The sequence below is a fragment of the Thamnophis elegans genome, chromosome 17, assembly GCF_009769535.1.
Source record: "Thamnophis elegans isolate rThaEle1 chromosome 17, rThaEle1.pri, whole genome shotgun sequence".
Lineage (NCBI taxonomy): Eukaryota > Metazoa > Chordata > Lepidosauria > Squamata > Colubridae > Thamnophis > Thamnophis elegans.
The window spans coordinates 3,712,393-3,737,704 of record NC_045557.1 but is presented as its reverse complement, the minus strand read 5'-3'; the positions used below and the strand labels follow the sequence as shown (position 1 = coordinate 3,737,704).

At 46.1% G+C, this 25,312-nt stretch overlaps 1 protein-coding gene across 1 annotated transcript; it reads left to right on the top strand.

The window, feature by feature from the left end:
- Window positions 1-1,630: 1,630 nt before the first annotated feature.
- LOC116520110 (semaphorin-7A-like) lies at window positions 1,631-21,605 on the top strand (the record flags this gene model as incomplete). The annotated part of the gene is made up of 14 exons (XM_032234264.1): window positions 1,631-1,673; window positions 8,181-8,320; window positions 9,188-9,241; window positions 10,130-10,225; window positions 10,363-10,468; window positions 10,993-11,091; window positions 12,338-12,477; window positions 13,357-13,532; window positions 14,884-14,992; window positions 15,891-16,092; window positions 17,472-17,587; window positions 18,637-18,806; window positions 19,019-19,074; window positions 20,689-21,605. Coding segments are annotated over 14 exons (1,839 nt in total), but the record flags the coding sequence as incomplete, so codon positions are not given.
- Between the last annotated feature and the right edge of the window lie 3,707 nt (window positions 21,606-25,312).

Genomic DNA, 25,312 nt, shown 5'->3' with positions numbered 1-25,312 from the left:
AAACAAGCATGACACATCAAGAGGGAACATTGTGGATCCAGCGAGCGAGCGGGTTTTTTTGGCTGAAAATCCCTCCCACACACACAAGAGATAGAGAAGCCAAAAGGATGAATTTCAGTCTGGGGTCTCCCATAAGTGCTCTGCAGGAGGTGACAAAGATGAGAAGGGAATTGGGGGGAAAAGAGGGAGGGAGGAAAGAAGGAAATTGAAAAGAGAAGGGAAGGGAGGAAGGAGAGAGAGAGGGAAGAGGGAAGGAAGAAAGCAGAGGAGGAAAGGAAAAGAAAAAAGCAGAGGAAAGGAAAAAAGGAAGAAAAGCAGAGGAAGGGAGGGCATTGAAATGGGAAGGGGAGGAAGGGAAACAAGGGAAGGATAGAATAGAAAGAAAGCAGGAAGAAAGGAAGAGAAAGAAAAAAGGGGGAAGGAAAGAAATGAGGGAAGAAAATCAGAGGAAAGAAGGAAGGAAATTGAAGAAAAAAGAGAAGGGAAGAAGGGAAGAAGGGGAAAAAAGGAAAGGATAAAGGACAGAGTGGAAAGGAAGCAGAGGAAGAAAGGAAAGGAAAAATGAGGGAAGAAAAGCAGTGGAAGGAACAAGGCAGGAAGGATGGATGGATGGAGCAGAAGAGAGGGGAGGAAGGAATGGAAGGGAAGGAAGGAAATGTGAGAGTTGTATGGAAGGAAAGGAAGGGGGAGGGACAGCAGGAAGGGAGGGAAGAAGGAAGGAAGGAGAAGAAGGGAGCAGAAGGGAAGAGAGGAATAAAGGAAGGAAGGAAGAAAAGAATAGAGGGACGAAAGAAGAAGGAAAGGAGAGAAGGAATGAAGGAAGGAAGGAAGGAAGGAAGGAAGGAAGGAAGGAAGGAAGGAAGGAAGGAAGGAAGGAAGGAAGGAAAGTTCCTCTCTGAAAATTTGGCTATATCTCAAATTCCCCACAGATGCTTCACTTGGTGCAGACCTTGTTTAACTCACTCAGCACCACCACCCCAAAATAATAATAATAATAATAATAATGATGATGATGCTGCTGCTGCTGCTGCTGCTGATGATGATGATGATGATGATGATGATGTTACAAATCCTGCATCTTTTGCAAAAGGGCCTTCTCTGCTTGCGATCCCCCCCCCCGGCTAATGACAATCCCCCCAGCCCCCCCTTTCATATTTCATTTCTTCTTACAAGGATTTTCCATCCCGTTTTTTCATGTGTCATCCTTTCATCCGCTGCCTGTAACTCTCTCTCTCTCTCTCTCTCTCTCTCTCTCTCTCTCTCTCTCTCTCTCTCTCTCTCTCTCTCTCTCTCTCCCTGTTTTTTTCCCCTCTGCTCTCCTCTTTTTCCGCCGGCCGCTTGAGGGAGCCGGTTCTTGGTGGATCCTCGTTTCTTTTTTTTTAATAGAATTTAATTGGACTATAAATTAGAAATCACAGGAGGGAGGGAAGTGCAGAGTGGTGTTGGCTCCAGGCAGAATCAAATCTTCCTCCTGCATTTAGGGGAATCTGCAAGGACCGAATTGAATTTTCAGCCATTCTGACGTTCCCCTTCTTCTGCAGAATTTCAGCCAGACTCCCTCCCTCCCCCCCCACCCCCTAAAAAAATGGGCTGTTTCCCCCTTTTCTGCCTTTTTGCATTCTTTTATCTCGGTGCCTCACAAAATATTCCCCGGCTGAGGCTGATTCCCAAAGGTGAGCTTTTCTTTCTTATGATACGATTATTATTTTGACGCCAAAGGTTTTTTTCCAGACATTTGTATGGCCATAATTCCTAAAGAAGGTAAGGAATTTCCCCCCCCCCCCTCCCTTAGGATTATTATTATTATTATTTTGATGCCCAAAAGCTTTTTCCTATAATTTTTATCATTGCAATTTCTAAAGTTGTATTATTGTTATTGTTATTATTATTTTCATCATCATCATCTCTGTTATTCATTAAACATGAAACTCGGTCAACTGAAGATTTGAAAATGTATCACAAATATTGACTACTGCTAATGATTGATACAGGTTATTATTATTAGCATTTTAGCATTTTAGCATTTTAGCATTTTAGCATTTTTAGCATTATTACCATTTTTAGCATTTTTAGCATTATGCCAAAGGCTTTTTTCTATCATTTTTATCACTGTAATTCCTAAAGATGAGGCATAATGTTATTGTTATTGTTATTATTGTTGTTGTTGTTGTTATTCCAAATGGGGAGCCTTTTCCTATAATTTCTATAATGCTGATTGAAAAAAGTGGGGTGTTTTTCTCCCTTATTAGCATGATTCTAATTGCTAAAATGAGCTGTTTCCTTCCTATTTCCAAAGTTAACCTTCCTTTTTCTATTATTATTATTGTTTATTATTATTATTATTCTTCAAAAAAACCCTGAGCTTTCTTTTCCTATCATCATCATTATTCATATTTGGATTCACCTGTTTTCTTCTGAGAAGAAGGTTTGGTCTGGATTTGGCATTTCTATCTACCTCTCCACTCCCAGTCCTTCCCGAGGAGCTGAGATCTGCAAATGTTTTATTTTTATTATGAGTTATGATTTTGCATCCCCTTTCAGGTTGCCGAGGGGAGCGTAGGCTGCGTTTCCAAATGCCAAGCTCTTGAAAAGGTCCAGCTGCTCTTGAGCAAATCCTTCCGTTTTAAACCACCTTCTCCCCCACCCCAAAAAAACACCCGGTCTGTTTTCCTCATTTAAGGAATATATTAAATTAAGGCAGGATCTTGAATTTAAGCAGGAAAAAAGAGAGGAATTGGGGTGGGGGAACCCACCACCAACCAAACCACTCTAATCCTGTTGCAAAGGGGTGTTTTTTCCCCCCCTAATCTCTGCCCCAAACCCTTCTCCTCCTGCAAAATGTGCCCCACAAACCTCAAAAAGCATTTTAAAATTCTTCGCCAGGGATGTTTCTGATTTAGAATTCCAATTCCTCTTTTGCTGAGTCACGAACGTTTTTTAGAAAATAGACTAATGGCCACTTAACTGCATATTCTCGGAACTTGAGATAAGAGGATTGCATTGGGAAAGGTGGGTCCTCCTACATTCAGATCTGCCTTTCAATTAATTTGAGCCAGGCCTACCTGGCAGGGCTGTTGTGGCTAAAAAGTAGAGGAGGGGAAACCCTGAGTGAGGTGCCCGGAGCTGTTGGGCACAAACGCTGCCCTTTCCTTTGCAACCGAATGAATTTTGAACCCCGCAGTGCGCTGGCCAAGCAGGAAATTGGAAGAGAAGGAGTTTAGGAAAGCGTGGGTAGCATTGAGAGAAATCCTTGAGGACTAGCAGCAGACAGGGTGCGATTTGCAAAAAAAAAAAAGCACCAACTGGTGCTTCCGGGAAGATATTAAGATAGGAAAAGAATTCCTGTCAGGTTTTTTTATTATTATTTTTTATGGTAAGGGATATTCAGGTTTTGTTTCTTTGAAAATTTAGATTGCAGGGAGGCAAATTTTCAAAAGAAACAAGACAACAGAGATTAGGGGGTGGGGGGGAGAGTCCTTCGTCAACTGCAAAAGGAAAACAGAATAACAGAGTGGGAAGGGACCTTGGAGGTCTTCTAGTCCAGCCGCCTGCTCAGAATACGGAATAACAGAGTGGGAAGGGACCTTGGAGGTCTTCTAGTCCAGCCCCCTGCTCAGAATACAGCATAACAGAGTTGGAAGGGACCTTGGAGGTCTTCTAGTCCAGCCGCCTGCTCAGAATACGGAATAACAGAGTTGGAAGGGACCTTGGAGGTCTTCTAGTCCAGCCCCCTGCTCAGAATACAGCATAACAGAGTTGGAAGGGACCTTGGAGGTCTTCTAGTCCAGCCCCCTGCTCAGAATACAGCATAACAGAGTGGGAAGGGACCTTGGAGGTCTTCTAGTCCATCCCCCTGCTCAGAATACAGAATAATAGAGTTGGAAGGGACCTTGGAGGTCTTCTAGTCCAGCCCCCTGCTCAGAATACAGAATAACAGAGTGGGAAGGGACCTTGGAGGTCTTCTAGTCCAGCCCCTGCTCAGAATACGGAATAACAGAGTTGGAAGGGACCTCGGAGGTCTTCTAGTCCAGCCCCCTGCTCAGAATACAGAATAACAGAGTGGGAAGGGACCTTGGAGGTCTTCTAGTCCAGCCCCCTGCTCAGAATACAGAATAACAGAGTGGGAAGGGACCTTGGAGGTCTTCTAGTCCAGCCCCCTGCTCAGAATACAGAATAACAGAGTGGGAAGGGACCTTGGAGGTCTTCTAGTCCAGCCCCCTGCTCAAAATACAGAATAACAGAGTGGGAAGGGACCTCGGAGGTCTTCTAGTCCAGCCCTCTGCTCAGAATACAGCATAACAGAGTTGGAAGGGACCTTGGAGGTCTTCTAGTCCAGCCCCCTGCTCAGAATACAGAATAATAGAGTTGGAAGGGACCTTGGAGGTAAGAGCCAAGGTGGCGCAGTGGTTAAATGCAGCACTGCAGGCTACTGCTAGATCAGCAGGTCAGCGGTTCAAATCTCACCGGCTCAGGGTTGACTCAGCCTTCCATCCTTCCGAGGTGGGTAAAATGAGGACCCAGATTGTTGGGGGCAATATGCTGACTCTCTGTAAACCGCTTAGAGAGGCCTGAAAGGCCTATGAAGCGGTATATAAGTCTACTGCTATTGCTATTGCTATTGCTATTCTAGTCCAGCCCTATGCTCAGAGTACAGCATAACAGAGTTGGAAGGGACCTTGGAGGTCTTCTAGTCCAGCCCCCTGCTCAAGCAGGAAACCCTTTCCCTTCGTTCTAGGTTGCGTCTCTCCTGGATTAGAAAGAAATAATTAAGGCATTAAAAAACAGGGGGGGCGTTGCGGGGGGGGGGGGAAATGTGCAGAGGAGATCCGAATTCTTGGTTTTGCTGCAGAGAGATGCAGCTTTCGATTTCATGGCCTCTTCGGTGCATCTATTTTTTTAAGCGAGGTTTTCCTGCAGGAGAGATTAAACAGTTGGCTCCCGTCTTTTATTTTTTGCAGAGCATAAATGTTTTGGCTCCCGTGGCTATTTGGTGATGCACGGTGTGGCAAGGTGCCCAAGGCCTGAAAACTGAGCTCCCGAGACACTTTGGGAGGGGGGCAACCCCCCCTTTTCCAGCTGCTAAGCAGTTGCCCCTGTGGGCTCCGTTTTAAGGTTTCTGCAGCCTCGGCCGATGGGCGAGAAATTCGGTAAAATTCAAATTAAAGTGGGCCCAAGTCCCTCAATGGGTGAAGGAGCCCTCCAAAAACAGTGGGGAAGAAGAAGAGAGGCATTCAAAAAGTCCCGTTGCTTTCTTGGGAATTCTGGGGCCTGTGAAATTCAGATATATTGCCCTGATTCATGGAGGTTTAACCTTCCGATTTGTGTGGTGGGTTTTTTTTTGTGTTATCTTTAATGAATGTTTTCAAGGCCACTTCAAACCAAAGTGATTGACGGAAGCTGTGCACAGATTGACAGGAGCTGAGTGTGCACCCCCTTGTTTCTCTGTCTCTCTGACTCCCGACAATTCGATTAGGAGGAAAGAACAATTAATTACAGTTAATTTCCTTCTATTCTGATATATTCAATTCCCTGGCAATCCAATCAGATCAGGCTGCAACCCAGCTCTAAATCTAGCCTCCCCCCCACTGGGATCTACTGGATCCTTGCTCGCAAAGGGGAAAGCCTCCCTTCCCAGATTGACAGGTAGACTGCCCCTCCAACTGGGGGTTCTATTCGGTCAGCGAAAACCGTTACATGCTCCAAATTGGGCTGATTTTCTCTTGTAAAAAGGACTCGGGCAGGGAAGGTAGGGAGAGAGAGAGAGAGAGAGAGAGAGAGAGATGGATAGATAGATGGGATAGATAGATAGATAGATAGATAGATAGATAGATAGATAGATAGATAGATAGATAGATAGATAGATAGATAGATATCGAGATGTAAGAGAGAGAGAGAGAGAGAGATATGGATGGATGGATAGATAGATAGATAGATAGATAGATGGATGGATAGATAGATATGAGATAGATAGATAGATAGAGATAGATAGAGATGTTATATAGATAGATAGAGAGAGAGAGAGAGATGTAAGATAGATAGATAGAAAGATAGAGAGATAGAGAGATATGTAGAGAGATAGGGAGATAGAAAGATAGATAGATAAAGATAGATAGAGAGAGAGATAGATAGATAGATAGAGAGAGAGAGAGAGAGAGAGAGATAGGTAGGTAGGTAGGTAGAGATAGAGATAGATAGATAAAAGATAGATAGATAGATAGATAGATAGATAGATAGATAGATAGAGATAGAGATGTATGTATGTAAGTATGTATGTATATAATATATATTAACAGAAGGGCCAAGACTCTACGGCCCCAATCCATTTTTAATCCGTGCACACCGTTTTGGAGAGAGCAGAAAAAACAATAATCTTCCCCTTGGCAACGATTCCAAAGTTGTCCGTGGCAAAACGAAAAACCTGCTCTTAAGGGGCATCAGATCTGGATTTTTTTTTTTAAAAAAAAACAACCCTCCAATTGCAAGGAGAGCCGAAGGGCACGTAGTTTTTTGCAAATCAGCCCAGGGATTTCCAGGAAGAAAAAAATAAATGAGATTTTGCTCCAGCAGGTCAAAAACATGGGAGCCCCCCTCTGCAATGCAGATAAAAAAATTAAAAAAACAAACCCAGATACGGAGCAGAGAGAAGGGTGGGGTGGGGAGAGCTTGTGTGTGTGTGTGTGTGTGAAGAAAAACACAGACAGTGCTGTGGGGGGGGGAGTAATTTCCCTCCCCCCCCGCCCAGTGACTCAGCCTCTGCAAACTCAAAGCTCCTTGCCTGGCCCTCTCCTGCGCTGAGGACAGAGGAGAGTCAAACTGCGAAAGGAGCAAACAACAACAAGGTGTGGTTCCCTTGTTGTTGCCGCTGATTGTGTATGCGTGTGTTGTGTTGTTGTTGTTGTTGTTTTTGCAATCGGCCAGGGCACAAGCGGGCAGCGCCTTCCCGAGCCCGTCCCTTGGCGAAATGGATTTATACGATCCCAGCTGCTGGCTGCTTGAAGCATCCTTCCCACGTTGAATAGTCAGGCTGGCTACGATAAACCAAGATGGCCTGTTTGGCAAAGACCCTGATCAAGACGATCTCGGCAGGGGTTAGCCAAAGCGTGCAAACGTCGCGTGCGAAGGGTGCGTGCCCCTCCTCGGTGCGTTTCCCGGAGGCTGGGACTGATTGCAAAAGGGGCAACCGTTCAACCATTCAGCTCAATCGTTTGAAAATAATTCTGTCTGTGTGTGTGTGTTTTCCTTTTTGTCAAAACAGCTGGTGCGCCCAAATATGGGAGGGGGCATACCACTTTCCCTTTCAGCCCCCACTCCAGGAGCCCCCCCCCCTCCCCCAAGGCAGTCTCTTACCCAACAAACCATTTTGTGTTACGTTTTGGCTGATAAATAAATGAAGGGAGACTAGTCTGGATCTATTTCAAGCTATTTAGCTCTCATCAGCTGGGATTTGAACTCGGGCTGTTTTTACATATTAGGCAGTTGTATTAACCTCTAAGCCACAAGCTCTCCTCCCTTATCCGCTGAGCCAGGGGAGTGATTAAATGTTTTTTTTTCTTTTTGTCAAAGCACCCGGTGTGCACAAATATATGGAATTTGTGGAATTATATATATATATATATATAAATTTGGGTCATTCACACTGCGTGTTGTCTGGGCTTTAATGACCCCATTCCCACATTTCTTGGATATTAGCGTAACTCTCCTCCCACTGTGAGTTTTCCCACGGCAGGGCGGCCCATTAGCGCATTCCGGATTGCAAACCACAGGGGAAACGGAGGGAACAGACTATAGCAATAGCAATAGCAATAGCAGTTAGACTTATATACCGCTTCATAGGGCTTTCAGCCCTCTCTAAGCGGTTTACAGAGTCGGCATATCGCCCCCCACAGTCTGGGTCCTCATTTCACCCACCTCGAAAAGGATGGAAGGCTGAGTCAACCCTGAGCCGGTGAGATTTGAACCGCCGAACTGCAGATAGCAGTCAGCTGAAGTGGCCTGCAGTACTGCACTCTACCCACTGCGCCACCCCGACTCCCTCCGGGTTAGCATCGCCAAGAAGGGGTAGCTTTACTGTCCAGGAGGTCTCTGGCCAGTGGTGCAATTCAGCCGGTTCTATCCAGTTCGGGGGGTTGTTTTTAATAAGATTGTTGATTTCTCTTTCCACTCACCCCCCCCCCCCCCAGATGCCGTGACGAGAACTTTCAATCAGAAGGAAAAGCTGATCTCCATGTTCCATGAAGCTGGGTCCCCTCAGCTGATTGTCGGAGGGCGAGGAACAGTCTGGATTCTGACATTTGTGGAGTCCGAGATCACGCCCACTGAGGTAAGCCATCCCATCCCTCCATCCAAAGCCCCGACTGATAGTCCTCGACTTGCAACCGTTGGTTTTAAGAAAAGTTCGAAGTTGCAATGCGATTGGAAAAAGCGACTTAGGAGCAATGCACCACTCCTGGTCCCGACAAAAACTCCTTTTATTTATCTACTGTGAATTCTGCTCATTCACCTCCAGCAAAGTCTTTCAAGGGAGGATTTACGGTCACAGACCTTATCTGGCTTGGAGAGCTGCCAAGGCCGATATCTGTAAAACTTGGCAAGGAGTCTCTGGAGAGTCACGAACCAATGAAGCGAACTAATGGTCTCCTGCAAACTCCACTCCCCTTTCGCTCCTCTTTTATGTCCTCTGGAGGGGGGGGCATTCACTGTCCACTTGTGGCCTTCCTCCCAAGCCGACCCCTGTTCTTTAGCTCTTCCCTTCCTCTGGCAACTCTGTGCATGCGCACACTGGGAACAGGATCCAGCTGTTCATCTGCCTCACTGATGTCTGACTCCAAAGGCAGCTGAGAACTGTCAGACGGCCCTGGCCCCCTCTCTGCCTCCGACACAGAGCCCTCATCTGAGCCTTCCCCAGACTCCAGGACTGGTCCATGTTCCTCCCCAACCCTCCTCACTGTCTGAGTCTGGTGCCAACTCCTGGCCGCTGGCGGGTCACAACATTCGGGTGCTTGGCAACCAGTTGATATTTATGATGGTTATGGTGTCTTGTGGTCAAGTCTGTCACCTTCCCAGCGGGCTTCTGATACGCCAAGCTGGATTGGCTGAATGATCAAGTGATTTGCTTAACTGTGATAAACAATTCACAATGCTAAAGGTGTGTGTGTGTGTGTCCCCCCTCTCTCTCCCTGGTGCCCAGGTGCCAGTCCACGTCGAAGAGAAGGCCAAGAAGGATTGTGAGAGAGCAGAGAAGGTGAGCTGGCAGCTCAGGTTGGAAAGGGATGGATGTCTTCTCCAAGGGAAGGGAAACGTCGGAGAGGCTTTGCATCTGAATAGGGACAGTTTCCAGCTGCTAAAGTCCAACTTATGGTCCAGTCTTGGCTGGTTGGCTAGTTGGCAAGAACCAACTCCTTAAGGCAACTTAAGCTGATAGCTTGGCAGGAATTTTATCTCCCCCGGTTACTTCAGTTTCCAGGCACAGAGCACCCCTAGAGGTCTTCTAGAAGACATGGCTAGGGTTGGGTTGGATTGGGCTGAGTTCACTTGAGTTGAGTTGGGTTGAGTTGGGTTGGATTGGGTTGAGTCCACTTGAGTTGAGTTGGGTTGGGTTGGGTTGGGTTGAATCCATTTGAGTTGAGTTGGGTTGGGTTGGATTGGGTTGAGTCCATTTGAGTTGAGTTGGGTTGGGTTGGATTGGGTTGAGTCCATTTGAGTTGAGTTGGGTTGGGTTGGGTTGAGTTGAGTTAGGTTGGATTGGGCTGAGTCCACTTGAGTTGAGTTGGGTTGGGTTAGATTGGGCTGAGTTCACTTGAGTTGAGTTGGGTTGGGTTGAATTGGGTGGGGTGGGGGAGTTGGGTTGGGTTGAGTTGGGTTGAGTTGAGATGGGTTAGGATGGGTTGGGTTGGATGAGATGGGATGGGATACATAAGCTTGGGTTGGGTTTTATTGGGTTGGGTTGGGATGGGATGGGTTGCATGGATTGGGTTGGAATGGTTTGGAGGAGATGGGATATGATGGGATGGGATGGGATGCATAGGGATGGATTGGGTTGGGTTGGGTTGGGTTGGGTTGGGATGGGTTGGGTTGAGTTGAGTTGAGTTGAGTTGGATAGATTTCATTTTCCATGTTGTGCCATTTGTAGGGCAACTGCGACAACTTCATCCAGATGATCGAAAGGATAGAGAATAAAATCCTGGTCTGTGGCACGAACGCGGGTGCTCCCAAATGCTGGATTTTGGTAAGGGGCTGGACAGAAGGGGTTAGGGTTAGGGGCTTTGAGCAACCAGGAGGACCCATAAGAATCAATCGGATATCATTCTCAGTTTCGAACCGCTTTTATGGGCAGGCTGATCCGTGGTTCTCTTTCCCTTCCAGGTCAACACGACACTGCAGAGAAGCAGCCAGGGTCAAATTTTCACCATTCTGGGGGAGAACGTGATCTCATCCTCACCCTTGCAAAGCGCCGTCACTATCGCCATCGGTAAGGGGCTCCAGAACAGTCCAAAATTCCTTTTTTTTTAAATGTCTTTCCAAATCTCAAGCTTCTTATATACGTATGTTGACCAAAGAAAAAAAATCCATCATTCCCCTGGCTCAGCTGATAAAGGGAGGGAAGCTTGTGGCTTAGAGGTTAATACAACTGCCTAAACAGCCCAAGTTCGAATCCAAGTAAGGGTATGGCTAGCTTAAATTTCCTGGCAGTTACAGAACAATTAATCAGTGGAACAACTTGCCTCCAGAAGTTGTGAATGCTCCAACACTGGAAGTTTTTAAAAAGAGATTGGGGTCGGGTTTCCCGCCTAGGCAGGGGGCTGGACTAGAAGACCTCCAGGGTCCCTTCCCAACTCTGTTATTCTATCCTATTCTCCCTCCTAATAGCAGGATCAAGGCTCGGATGCTAGGCAAAAGAAACCAAAATCAGCATTGCGGGTGAAGCATTCAACATTTCTATTTTTTTTTAAAAAAAAAAACAGATTTTAGCTCTGGCTTTTCTCCATATTTCAGAGGACAACCTGTATTCTGCCTTATCTGGGAATAAAAGTTCCTTCCAGAGGAGTTACGGACGGAAAAAGGGGATCAAGACGAGGGACAGTTGGCTCAGCAGTAAGAAAACCTCCTTGTTCATTGTCCCCACTTTCCTGAAAATGGAATACAGGGAGTCCTCGACTTACAATGGTGCATTTAGCGACCATCCAAAATTACGACAGCACTGAAAAAAGGGACTTGCGGCAATTTTTCATGTTTGTGACCAGTTTTTCACCCTTACGACTGTCGTAGCATCCCCGTCAGAGGTGGGTTCCTACCGGTTCGCACCGGTTCGGTAGAACCGGTTCGTCAAATCTACCGAAGCAGTTAGAAGAGGTTCCACCAGAAAGCAGGCCACACCTACAGAAGAGGTTCCAAAAGTTTTTGAAACCCACCACTCACACACACACACACACACACACACACACACACACACAGAAAGAGAAAGAGAAAGAAAGGAAGAAAGAAATAAAGAAAAAAAAGAAAGAAAAAGTGAGAGAGAGATGAAAGAAAAAAGGAAAAAGGGACAGAGAGACAAAAGGAAAGAAAGAGAGAGAGAGAGAGAAAGAAAGAAAGAGTGAGAGAGAGATGAAAGAAAAAAGGAAAAAGGGACAGAGAGACAAAAGGAAAGAGAGAGAGAGAGAAAGAAATAAAAAAGAAAAAAGAAAGGAAAAGTGAGAGAGAGATGAAAGAAAAAAAGGAAAAAGGGACAGAGAGACAAAAGGAAAGAGAGAGAGAGAGAAAGAAAGAAAGAAAGAAAGAAAGAAAGAAAGAAGAAAGAAAGAAAGAAAGAAAGAAAGAAAGAAAGAAAGAAAGAAAGCACATGGCCGGCAAGCCACTCCCACCAGGTCACATGGCCGGCAAGCCACTCCCACAAAGGAGGCCACACCCACAGAGTAGGTTCGAAAATTTTTTGAAACCCACCACTGATCCCCGTGGTCACAAAATTCAAACACTTGGCAACTGGCTCACATTTATGACGGTGGCAGTGTCCTGGGGGGGGGGGGGTATCACATGATCTCCTTTTGCGACCTTCTGACGAGAGAAGCCGATTCACTTAAACAACAACAACAACTTAACCACCGCTTAACTCACGCGGCAAGCAAGAGCGTGAACTGGGAATAAAACCCACTTAAAAAGAATAGCAGCAGAAATTTTGGGCTCAATTTGTGGCCATAAGTCGAGGACCCCCTGCGTTTGAATATAAAGCCAAAAACTCTTGAGAAAGACCGAGAGGAGTTTTCGTGGCAAAGCTTGCAGGATGCCAAGTTGGCATCAATCTGGGCTGGGTTTGTTAATTTTCATCCTGAATTTTCCGCCCTAGATGCCGAGTTCGAAGGAGCAGCCCTCTTCCCACACAGGGATCGAAGGAAAGACGAAATTTTCTTCTTCTACAATGAGGTCAACCGGTCAGCCGGCCTGGATGAGGAGCTCTACAAAATTTGGATTGGACGCGTGTGCAAGGTTGGGGAACGGAGGGGTTTTCTTCCTTTCGAGGGGGAAGGGGGGAAGTCAGAGGGCTCGATAAACCGCCAGATACCCTGTTTTCCCCAAAAATAAGCCCTCCCCTGAAAATGAGACCTCCCCAAAAACATTGCAACACAGCAGCAGCCATGAGGTGACCACGCTCGCCTCCTCCTGCACCTCAAAAATAATAAGACCTCCCCGAAAATAAGGCCAAGCGCTTATTATTCTGCTCATTTACATCCAGCCAAGTCTTTCAAGGGAGGATTTACGGTCACAGACCTTATCTGGCTTGGAGAGCTGCCAGGCCGATCTCTGCAGAACTTGGCCAGGAGTCTCCGGGGAGTCACGAACCAATTAAGCGAACTAATGGTCTCCTGCAAACTCCACTCCCCTGTCGCTCCTCTTTTATTCCCTCTGGGAGGGGTCATTCATTGTCCACCTGTGGTCTTACTCCCAAGTCGACCCCTGTTCTTTAGCTGTTCCCTTCGTCTGGCAACTCTGCGCATGCGCACACTGGGAACAGGCTCCAGCTGTTCCTCTGCCTCACTGATGTCTGACTCTGAAGGCAGCTGATAACTGTCAGATGGCCCTGGCCCCCTCTCTGCCTCCGACGCAGAGCCCTCATCCGAGCCTTCCCCAGACTCCAGGACTGGCCCAGCTTCCTCCCCAACCCTCCTCACTGTCCGAATCTGGCTGCTGGCGGGCCACAACATATCTTTGGAGAATATGGGCAGATGAAAGCCTCTAAGGAAAACCAATCTGATCTTAAAGAATGTGGATTTCGTGTCCAGATTGAGGAAGGGATGTTCTCTTTATGGGATGGAAAGAAATGAAAATCCCAAGAAATTAGATTCAAGGTGTGTCTTTGATCTCCAGGTGGATCAGGGAGAGAAACCAGCCTCGGGTGATTTCTGGAGCACCTTCCTCAAAGCGAGGCTGGTGTGTGGAAGCCCCCATGAGCCCCTGCTTTTCCACCACCTGGAGGACACCTTCGTTGTCAGAGAGGAGGGCCAGACCGAAACAACGTTGTATGGGGTCTTCTCCAGCCCATGGTGAGTGGTGAGAGATGGCCTACAGGTCAACGGGAAGTTGGATCTGTAATCCTGTCGCTGTTGAGGATACATCCAATCGATAAGTTCTGAACCTTGGGATGATGCATATGGTGGAATTCACTTGGGGAAAAGGGATTTAATCTGGGCTCTAAGGAGGAAATACGTTTAAGTTCAACCAAAAGAAAGAATATTTTCAGCATAGCCTTTAAATCGATTCCCTGTTGGAGCAACTTGGCTACCTGGGGGCTGTCCGTGGTCCTGAAATTCCCATACTGTGCTCCTTATGCTCACAATTCCAATTCGGACCAGGATACACTGATGCAAAACTCAACGCCCGTTAACGGCAGCTAGAATTGTATTTGCTAAAAATTGTAAAAAAATGAGAAAATACCAACGCAGGAGGAAGCTATTCATAAAATAATGGAATGTGCTGAAATGAGTAAATTGACATTTGAAATTAGAGAACAAGAAGATAAACAATTTTACAAGACGTGGGATTTATTTTATCAATGGTTAGATAAAAAAACATGGAAATGAAAGATACCAGAGGATGTCATTAATGCAAGAATAATGGAATGATACTGAATATAACAGAAAGATATATTATTATTGGATAGATTGAAGATGACGTAATGCAGGGGTAGTCAACCTTTTTATACCTACCGCCCATTTTTGTATCTCTGTTAGTAGTAAAATTTCCTAACCGCCCACCGGTTGCACAGTAATGGTGATTTATAAAGTAGGGAAGTAACTTTACTTTATAAAATTTATAAAGCAGAGTTACAGCAAACCCCTAACGCCCACCGTGAAAGCTGGAACACCCACTAGTGATGTAATGAACTAGTGATGTTATTGAAGAGCCGAGGTGGCGCAGTGGTTCAATGCAGTACTGCAGGCCACTTCAGCTGACTGCAGTTCTGCAGTTCAGCGGTTCAAATCTCACCGGCTCAAAGGTTGACTCAGCCTTCCATCCTTCCGAGGTGGGTAAAATGAGGACCCGGATTGTTGTTGGGGGGCAATATGCTGACTCTATAAACCGCTTAGAGAGGGCTGAAAGCCCTATGAAGCGGCATATAAGTCTAACTGCTATTGCTATGAATGTTATAATATAAATGACTCCAATATTTAGTATCTCTCGTTTAAAATGAAGGAATAATAGTGATAGTCAAACAAATGAGGTACAATGATAATAACGCATACAAGCATAATCGATTTGATAATGTGCGATTCATATAAATTGCAGGTGTTCTGTGCCTAAAAATAAAAACCTTTATATTAAAAAAAACAACTCAACACCCGATATTTTTTTTAAAAAAATAATAATAATAATTTCTGCTTTATTTCTTCCAAGGGGCACGTCCGCAGTTTGTGCCTACTCGATGAACCGAATCAGCTCCTATTTCGAAACTTCCAAATTCAAGGGGGCTTCAGGCCCCGTCCCTTATCCCAGACCTGGCAATGTAAGACTCATCGGATGCTCTGAATTTTGGTGACTGTTGTTGTTGTTTTCAAACAGGATTCTAAGTGTCTGATTGGCACCTGATTTTGTTTACTACCCAGGGGTGGGGGAGAGAGAAATAGAAAAAAAGCATTAAGATACAAATATATAGATGAAAAACAATACAAGTGGATTTATTACCGGGAAGTGTTGTGGCCCAGCAGGAGCCGTTGGAGCTGCCACCAGAGTCCCAGTGGTGGGTTTCCAAAATTTTTGGAACCTCTTCTTTAGGTGTGTCCTGCTTTCCGGGTCCACTGGTGGAACTTCTTCTAACCGGTTCGGTAGATTTGACGAACCGGTTCTACCGAATAGGTGCGAACTGGTAGGAACCCACCTCTGCACCAGACTCCGACAGCGAGGGGCCCTATGAGTCGGCTCTGGAGGATGTGGAGGACCCTGGGCAGGGTTCCGACTCCGAGCAGGGCGCAGAGAGGCTGGTTGGCCACCAGGAGGCGCCTGAGCCTTGGACCAGTGGGGAGGAGACAAGGGAGAGTGAGCCGGAAGCCAGTAGTGAGTTGTTCCTGGATGCACGCCATCGAAGAGCTACTAGGCGTCAGGAACAATTACGCAATTACAGGAGGTGATTGCGCTCAGCTGGTGGTCATTAGGCTCCTCTCCAGACTATAAAAAGGCTACTTGTGCACACGCCCCTCTTTGCAGAAGTCAACACAGAATCGAATGTCGGAGAACTTTGCATGAGCTTGGCGAATTGAGATTGAGAGGCTTTGGGGGATGAATTGTCAGGGAAAATAAGTGAAGGAGGCAAACTTTTCTGCATTATCGGACAGAATTCGAGTTTGAAATTTGGGAGCCCCTTCTCCGCGTGAATGCCTGATGCCTCTTTCCTTCTCCAACCACAGTGTGTTCCACCAGATTCGAGCGCTTCCTTGGCCAAAATGCTGTCCTTCATTAAAGACCACCCAGAGTTAGAAGCTGTGATCTATCCAGATGAGGAGCAACCTCTGTATGTCCTCCAGATGAACGACACGTACACTCAGGTGGTGGTGGACAAGGCCCGGGATGCCAACAACGTATCCCGTGATGTTCTCTTTCTTGGAACTGGTGAGTTTGCTGCGTACGGAAGTTGTGTGAAAACTTTAACAGAACAGAATAACAGAATAAGAGAGTTGTGGGGGGGGGAAACCTTGGAGGTCTTCTAGTCCAACCCTCTGGCTCAGGCAGGGAGCCCTGTACCACTTCAGACAAATGATTGTCCAATCCCTTCTTAAAAACCTCCAACTTCTGGAGGCAAGTTGTTCCACCGATTAATTGTTCTAACTGTCAGGAAATTTCTCTTTAGTTCTAGGTTGCTTCCCTCCTTGATTAGTTTCCATCCATTGTTTCTTGTCCTGCCTTCAGGTACTTTGGAGAATAGCTTGACTCCCTCTTCTTTGGGGCATCCCCTGAGATATCGGAAGACTGCTATCATGTCTCCCTTAGTCCTCCTTTTCATCAAACTAGACCTATACAATTTCTGCAACCGTTCTTCGTATGTTTTAGCCCCTAATCCTCTTTGTTGCTCTTCTCCCCACTCTTTTTAAAGTCTTCAACTCTAAGGAGAGGAATGGGGCTAAGACTTTGAAGGAATCTGTTGAGGTTCTGGACTCATCCATGTATTCACTCTTGCTGTCAGACTGGAAGCCATATTTTGGATTTCAGGCCTGCCACGTTTCCTACCGTGGGAAAATTGGAGAGGGGAATTACACAGAGTGTGGGTGATAGGTAGCCATAACAACATTCTTTCTCAGAAACTCAAGGTCAACCGGCCCTTTAGCTTTGATGAGGTGACTGGGAGGCAACTCCTGGCTTGGATGATACTTGATTGGGCCATGTGATGGACATGTGGACGCTGGGAAGGGTCTTGAACTTTCATTTGAGTGGGGGGGGGGGGAAACCTGGAAGCTTTCAGATCCGGATTTTCCCAGATGTGCCAATATGAGATCTCTAATTAAATGGGACTTTGAGGAAAAACCAGAGTTTTCTTCTCATTAGGGGTGTTACCTGGGATCCAGGTAAAGAGCCGAGGTGGCACAGTGGTTAGGGTGCAGGCCACTTCAGCTGACTGCTATCTGCAGTTCAGCGGTTCTAATCTCACCGGCTCAAGGTTGACTCAGCCTTCCATCCTTCCGAGGTGGGTGAAATGAGGACCCGGATTGTTGGGGGCAATAATGCTGACTCTGTAAACCGCTTAGAGAGGGCTGAAAGTCCTATGAAGCGGTATATAAGTCTAACTGCTATTGCTATTGCTATCCTGACATTGGCATTAAGCCATGCTCCTTCCCTACCCTTAGACGGAAGCCATCCTCACCCCGTGGATGGATGGGCCCAAGGTTTTCCTGGCAAGATGTCTATCCTGCGTCTATCGCTGAGACCGTGGTGGTCTCCTTCCACCTAACCAAAGTTCTTTTTGTGTGTGTGTGTGTGTGTGTGTGTGATGACAGCCAAAGGGAAGATCCATAAAGTCCTCCGAAGCAAAGAACAGACGGTGATCATCGCTGAGTTAAGCCCCTTCAAGAAGGAAGCCCCTGTCACCCAGATGATCCTGGATGCCACAACGGTAAGACCAAGAATAAACCTTCTGGTCGTGGGCAACATTCGGGGACCGATGCTGGGAGATGTGCAGGCACCATGGGAGGGAATATCTTCCAGCTTACTTGGTTGTGTAGCCAACTAAGAAGAGAGTTAAGTGTTTTGACCGAGGCTTCCCCAGAGCCTGAAGCCAACTCCTTGTCCCGACAAAAAACCCTTTTGTTAATTGGCTGTGAATTCTGCTCATTCCCATCCAGCAAGGAGGATTTACGGTCACAGACCTTATCTGGCTTGGAGAGCTGCCAGGCCGAGATCTGCACAACTTGGCAAGGACTCTCATAGAGTCACAAACCAATCAAGGGAACTAATGGCCTCCTGCAAACTCCACTCCCCTGTCGCTCCTCTTTTATTTCCACTGGGAGGGGCCATTCATTGTCCCACTGTGGCCTATTCCCAAGTCAACCACTGTTCTTTAGCTCTTCCCTTCATCTGGCAACGCTGTGCATGCGCACACTGGGAACAGGCTCCAGCTGTTCCTCTGCCTCACTGATGTCTGACTCTGAAGGCAGCTGATAACTGTCAGACGGCCCTGTCCCCCACTCTGCCTCCGACGCAGAGCCCTCATCAGAGCCTTCCCCAGACTCCAGGACTGGCCCATGTTCCTCCCCAACCTCCTCACTGTCCAACTCTGATGCCAGCTCCGCTGGTCCCTGGCGGGACCCAACCGTTGGTATTTTACTTCCACCTCCTGAAATAAGGTGAAGTTAGATAGGTAGGAACTTCAAGGAATCCATAGAGTTAACTGTGCATTTTCCAGATCTGTTGGTGGTGCTAGATAATGAGAAGCATAGAGACTTTCCTTCCTAATATGTTTTTTTTTTCATTCCCGTGATCTGGGGAGTCATCTTTGTGACCTTCATCTCTTGCCAAAGGAACTCTATCCACCACAGAGAACGTAGGAAGGGAACACAGGTGTCTATTTCCTAGGACCAGAGAAGATCTCCACAGCTTCCTTCCCCAAGTTCCTTTCTCCCCCCCCCCCCCACTGCACTAGAACCCATTTTGTCTCTCCGGTAGGGCTACCTCTACATGAGCACCGAGTTCGAAGTCACGCGTCTACCGTTGCAAGACTGCAGCCAATACCACGGCAATTGCTGGAACTGCATTTTGGCTCGGGACCCTTACTGTGGGTGGGATGCAGCTGCCAAGACTTGTTCCACCGTCTCCCAGAAAAACCACACTAACAGGTGGGTCAAAAGCCAAGAGGAAGAAAAAGTGAGGTCTTGTGGGGAGGAGCGTTGTGTGCAGAAGCTTCTGACACACTTGTGTGACCAAAGGGTTTTTAGTTAACACGGAGTTATGGGATCGTTGACTAGGGAGAAACGAAGTATGGAACTAGGGGGTGCTGTGGCTCGAAGCAGCAACGTTCTTGAGATGTTCCCACTTGGTCCTTCAACAGGTTGATTCAGAGCCTGGATTCCTCCAGCACCACTCAGGCGTGCAAAGCAGCGGAAGGTAATTCTGTCCCCTTGAGGGAACTTGGGGTGTTGGTGGAGGCGTGGATGTGGCATTAAAGAGGGTCCCTCTATCTTTTCATGGTCAATCACAGGAAAAATGGAGAACAAGGGAAGAAGTTGGCTTGATTGAATTTGTGTGCCAGGGTTCAAACTAGCATCCAAAAGTAAATCAGAGTCCGAGGCAAAGTATTGCTCAAAGCTCCAATTTATGAAGAGAGCCATGTTGGCACATCTGGGGAAACACGAATATGGAAGCTTCCTGGTTTTCCCCACCTAGTTGAAAGTTCGAGATCCTGCCCCCACACCCACAAGTCCATCCCATGGTCCAATCTCCCACTGCCACGCTGGCAGCTTCCACCCATCCAGTTCCGGTCAGGTGCAGAGATGCAGAGACAAAGGATGACCTTTCTAGAAAGAATGTTGTTATGGCTGCATATCATCTAACTCCTGTTTTCCCACCATAGAAAATGCATAGTAGAATAATAGAAAGCGTGGCAGGCCAAAGATCCAAAAGAAAAGATGGCTGCGGGCCTGACGTTGTGTTTTATATCCCTTTTCCTCACCCGGAAGGTATTCAAAGCCTTCCTGAGCCACGTATGATTGCTGGGAACTTCCCTTCTGCATCCACGCCCTTAAAAGTTTGGCCAGTACAATGGAGAAGGGTTGAGCTGGGTCACGGCCTGTCCTCCAGGACATCCTGGCAAGCTTTTCAAGTCGACCATCCTGGCCATGGAGCTAAAAAGCTACCGTATTTTTCAGAGTATAAGACGCACCTCCCCCCCCCCTAAAAGAGGGTGAAAATGTGAGTGCATCTGAATGTAGACTCACCCACCCATCCGCCGTCGCCCCCATCCTTTGGCCTCTGCCTCCCAGCAATTTACCTCCTTGCAGCAAAGGGGGAAAATGGCGGAGGCTGGAATAGGCTATAGCAATCCCCGCAGCCTGAAACGGCTGATGATCGGGGAGGCACAAAGTGAAAGTGAAAGTGAAACTTGCTGTTTGCTGCATGAGGCAAATTGCTGGAAGGCATATATATTTATTTCTTGTGCTAATCAGGCTGTTTGCTATTTGCTGCAAGAAGGCAAGGCAATAATTATAAATACCTATAAAATGTTCACATTATCAGACTTTAAAGACTGTTTTATTGCTGTTCTAGGCAGCTCTAGCCAAATGAAGAAGCTTTTTAAAATAAACGCTTGATCTGAAAGAGGCCCAGTGCTATCGTATCTCCCTTTAAATAGCAGAGAGTATGGTATACTTCCAAAAAGCCACATCAATTTTAACAGCATCTGTACAAATACAGTCTGAAATGCAACACTACAAAGAGTGTATATTGTCTGTACAGTTTGCTGTTTGTAGCAAGGAGGCAAATTGCTGGGAGGCAGAAGCAGATTTCCCCCCCCTTCTTTTCCTCCCCAAAAGCTAAGTGAGTCTTATACTTGGGAGCATCTTATACTCCAAAAATACAGTACTTCTTTTCATTGCATTGAGTCTCTCTCCCTCTCTCCCTCCCTCTCTCTCTCTCACTCTCTCTCTCCCTCCCTCCCTGTCTCTCTCTCTCTGTCTACCTTTCTCTTACTCTTTCTGTCTCCTTAAACGCCGGACCCCGTAGAGAAATTAGCTCAGGACGCCATCAAGAAAGTCAGCGTCGATCGCACGGCTTACGTCTACCTCCCCTGCCCGCTGAGGTCCCGCCACGCCAGCTACAGCTGGGTCAAGGACAACAAGGTTTACCCCTGTGCCATGGAGGACCAATCCTGCACGCTTCGCTTCGGGCAGCAAACGCCGATGGACGAAGGCCTCTTCAAGTGCACGGCTAGGGAAAAAGGCTACAAGGAGGAAATTGCGGGGTTTGAGGTCGCGCTAAGTAGCGGGGGGATCCCGGAGCTGGCGCTGATGCTTTCGGGAGCCGCGTTCCTTGCCATAACCATCCTTTTGCTATAGGCCACCAGGTCCTTAAGCTAGGAGTGGATCTCATCACACTGCCAAAACAAATCTTTTTTTTTTCCATCGCTGTTCTTTTTTACAAAATAATAATAAAACAGGAGAATTGGCTCTCGGCCGCACCGAGGACGCCAAATTCCAGGGGAGACAGATGTGAGTCTCCGTCTGGAAGCTTCGCATGTGCGTTTTTCTTCCCCCCCACCCCACCCCAGGTCACCAGTCTGTCCAACCGTAGAGACGAGGTTTGGTGGTGGTGATAGGAGAGCCAGAAAAATAAATCTTGCTGTTGTTTTCTTTCCTGGGGAGATTAAGCGATGGATGAGTTGTTTTTTTTCCTCATCTGAAAATGCAATTTAAGGAAGTCCCTCGTCATTAAGGTCTCATTTTGACTTCCTGGTGACCTTCACCGACTCAGTTTCTTTCCAGCTTTGAAGGGCAAAATATGTCTGGGTTTTGCAAGAAATATATCCTGGGCATGAGGTTTTAAAGCCTGTCATTTTAATCCTTCCTGTTGCATGTGCACTGCGCAACTACAATTCTTTTTTTTTAATTGCCGCAAAGCTCTGAGCCAGGGACGCCTTTCCATTCAAGCTTGAAGGAGCGAGTGTCAAGGGGAGAACAGTTTAGAAAAAAAATTGCATTTACACCTTTGGCGTTTTTAAACATTTGTGGCCAGGGGGAGAAAAGTTTAGAAAAAAAATTGCATTTACACCTTTGGCGTTTTTAAAAAAAATTGTGGCCAGGGGGAGATCGGCACAAGGGTTTTGACTGGACTCCAAAATTGACATTTTTGCATTGACATCCCTCCAATATACAAAAAACGACAACTTAAAAGACTTGGAGATGCATCCGTGGCAGGAAAGCGGGAGAAAAAATGGAATCGTATTTCATTGTATCCCGGAGCGAGCCGGATCCGTCGGCTACGAGAATCCTTCAATCGTAGGAAATGTCCATTTCGAGTTGTGCTGTTTTTTTATTCCAGTGAAGCACCAAAGCATCGCACCCCAGGAAGTGTGCTTTCACCAAGCTACGCTGCACCAATTGTGACAACTGCTTTGTGTGTCTGTTCACGTGGCCTTTCCATGGATTAATTGTTGGGGGCGTCTAAACTCTGATGGGGGGACAATTTCTATTTTCTCAGAAGGCTTTGGCTGAATCGTATTATCGAGCCCGACCGTATCACACGCCTGCTAAAAGAAAAAATTCAGCTCTATACAGTATACAGTATACACAAGCATTGTGCACCAGGAAATGGTAGCTTGGTTCTGTTGATGCCTCTCATCAGTATCATTCCATTTTTATGAGGTGAATCATATATAAAAAGGCAGGTTTTTAAGAAGAGATTGGAAAAGCATTTTTCTGAAGTAGTGTAAGGTCTCCTGCTTGAACCGGGGGCTGGACTAGAAGACCTCCAAGGTCCTTCCAACTCTGTTTTTCTGTATTCTGAGCAGGGGGTTGGACTAGAAGACCTCCAAGGTCCCTTCCAACTCTGTTATTCTGTATTCTGAGCAGGGGGTTGGACTAGAAGACCCCCAAGGTTCCTTCCAACTCTGTTATTCTGTATTCTGAGCAGGGGGCTGGACTAGAAGACCTCCAAGGTCCCTTCCAACTCTGTTATTCTGTATTCTGAGCAGGGGGTTGGACTAGAAGACCTCCAAGGTCCCTTCCAACTCTGTAATTCTTTATTCTGAGCAGGGGGTTGGACTAGAAGACCTCCAAGGTCCCTTCCAACTCTGTTATTCTGTATTCTGAGCAGGGGGCTGGACTAGAAGACCTCCAAGGTCCCTTCCAACTCTGTTATTCTTTATTCTGAGCAGGGGGCTGGACTAGAAGACCTCCGAGGTCCCTTCCAACTCTGTTATTCTGTATTCTGAGCAGGGGGCTGGACTAGAAGACCTCCAAGGTCCCTTCCAACTCTGTTATTCTGTATTCTGAGCAGGGGGCTGGACTAGAAGACCTCCAAGGTCCCTTCCAACTATGTTAGTCAGTTAAGCAGAAGGTGTCAGCCATCACTCAGGGAGTTTGATATAGTTAGTTTGAGAGTGACCTTATCAGAAGGGAAATGGTCTGGATTCGCATCCAGATACCACGGCTCCCCGTTCCCTCTCTCTCGGCCTAAATTGCCCCACTACTACCCAGAAATTTTAATTAATTAATTGTTCCAGCTGCATCTTAGGTAGCAGAACAAGGTTTGAGCTGTGGGCTGGAGTAGATGATCTCTAAGGTTCCTTACAAATTCTTAATCTCCCCCCCCCCCTTTCACGCTCAGGGTCTTTTATTTCTAACCCACAAAAGGAATGACCTGTTTGTTTCCAGAATTGTTTTTTTTACGGATTATTATTATTTTTTAAACAGCGAAATAATAAATCTGCCCGCAGAAATGATTTTAAGCTGCCTTTGCTACAAGAGGTACGTTCACATGAATGAAAGTTCATTCCTGTGCGAAAGAGCAAACGCATCACACTTTTTTGCGGGGGGGGGGTTAAAGTTGTGTGTTTTCTTTTCTTTTAATCTCAGTTGTGTGTTTTCTTTTCTTTTAATCTCAGAGAAAAGCGAGAGACAGAGAGCTACAGTCCGCCTGAATGCCATTCGGTTAAATTTAGCACATCTCCCTAGAAATCTTCCACCAGGGATTAAAATCCCTGAACCCTGCACATTTTTCTGTGCGTTCTTGAAAACAAGAAACAATAGAAAACCTTCTCCCCACCCCACAGCATAATAATAGAAAAGCAGAGAGATATTCAAGGGGAAAAGGGGGAAGGAAATAAACATCAAATAAAGAGAGAACTGTTGCTAATATCTGCGATTGAAGACTCCATGCTCATCCTTTCCAATACAGAATTGCCCGGCAGAATTCTGTCTGGTTTTCTGCAATTATTATCACTCTGTGTACACGATTAAAACGGCAGCTTGCAAATATTAGCCTCTGTTAAACCTGATCTGCGGTCCTCGTTGTTTTCCAATCTTATTTATTTATTGCTTTGCTCGTTTGTAATGTTATCCGTCCGTCTCAATAAACGCAGGTTACATTCTCTTAATCTGCCACCTCGTCTTTCTTATTTCTTTTTCCTTCTTGGCAGCCGTTGTTTAAGTTCATGGGGAAGACCGATCCGACGTTTTCGATAATCGATTGTCTTTAGGAGGCTGTCCTTGACTTACAACAGTTTTGCTCAGTGACCAGTGAAGAGTCACAAACGCACTAAAAACAATGGCTTTTTTCACGAGTTAGGATCATGGTGGCATCCTCATGGGTCATTTTTCACGAGTTAGGATCGTGGTGGCATCCTCAGCTGATCCAAATTCAGGCTCAAGAGGCAGAAGGGGGCGCAGTGGTTAGGGTGCAGTACTGCAGGCCACTTCAGCTGACTGCTATCTGCAGTTCGGCGGTTCAAATCTCACCGGCTCAAGGTTGAGTCAGCCTTCCATCCTTCCGAGGTGGGTGAAATGAGGACCCAGACTGTGGGGGGCGATATGCTGACTCTATAAACCGCTTAGAGAGGGCTGAAAGCCCCATGAAGCAGTATATAAGTCTAACTGCTATAGATAGATAGATAGATAGATAGATAGATAGATAGATAGATAGATAGATAGATAGATAGATATAGATAGATAGATAGATAGATAGATAGATAGATAGATAGATAGATATGGAGATTAGATAGATACAGAGATTAGATAGATATAGATTAGATAGATAAATGAATGTAGGTGATAGATGACATAGATTAGATATAGAGATTAGATAGATATAATTAGATAGATAAATGAATATAGGTTAGAGCTTAGATATGAATATACCTTATGAAGCGGTATATAAGTCTAACTGCTATTGCTAGATAGATAGATAGATGATAGATAGATAGATAGATAGATAGATAGATAGATATGGAGATTAGATAGATACAGAGATTAGATAGATATAGATTAGATAGATAAATGAATGTAGGTGATAGATGACATAGATTAGATATAGAGATTAGATAGATATAATTAGATAGATAAATGAATATAGGTGATAGAGCTTAGATATGAATATACCTTATGAAGCGGTATATAAGTCTAACTGCTATTGCTATTGCTATTTGTGATGGTTGCAGTGCCCCAGCTGCAGTGATTCGCTTAACAACTGGGGCAAGGAATGTCACAAAACAGGGCCGAACTTACTTCATAACTGTCTTGTCTAACCAAAGCTCACTTGCGGTGCTGGTATTAAGATAATTCTCCGTGACTGATTGGGAAAATGCATTTAGAAATTGCAGATTGAACAATTCAACCGGGCTTTAAATTCTTAA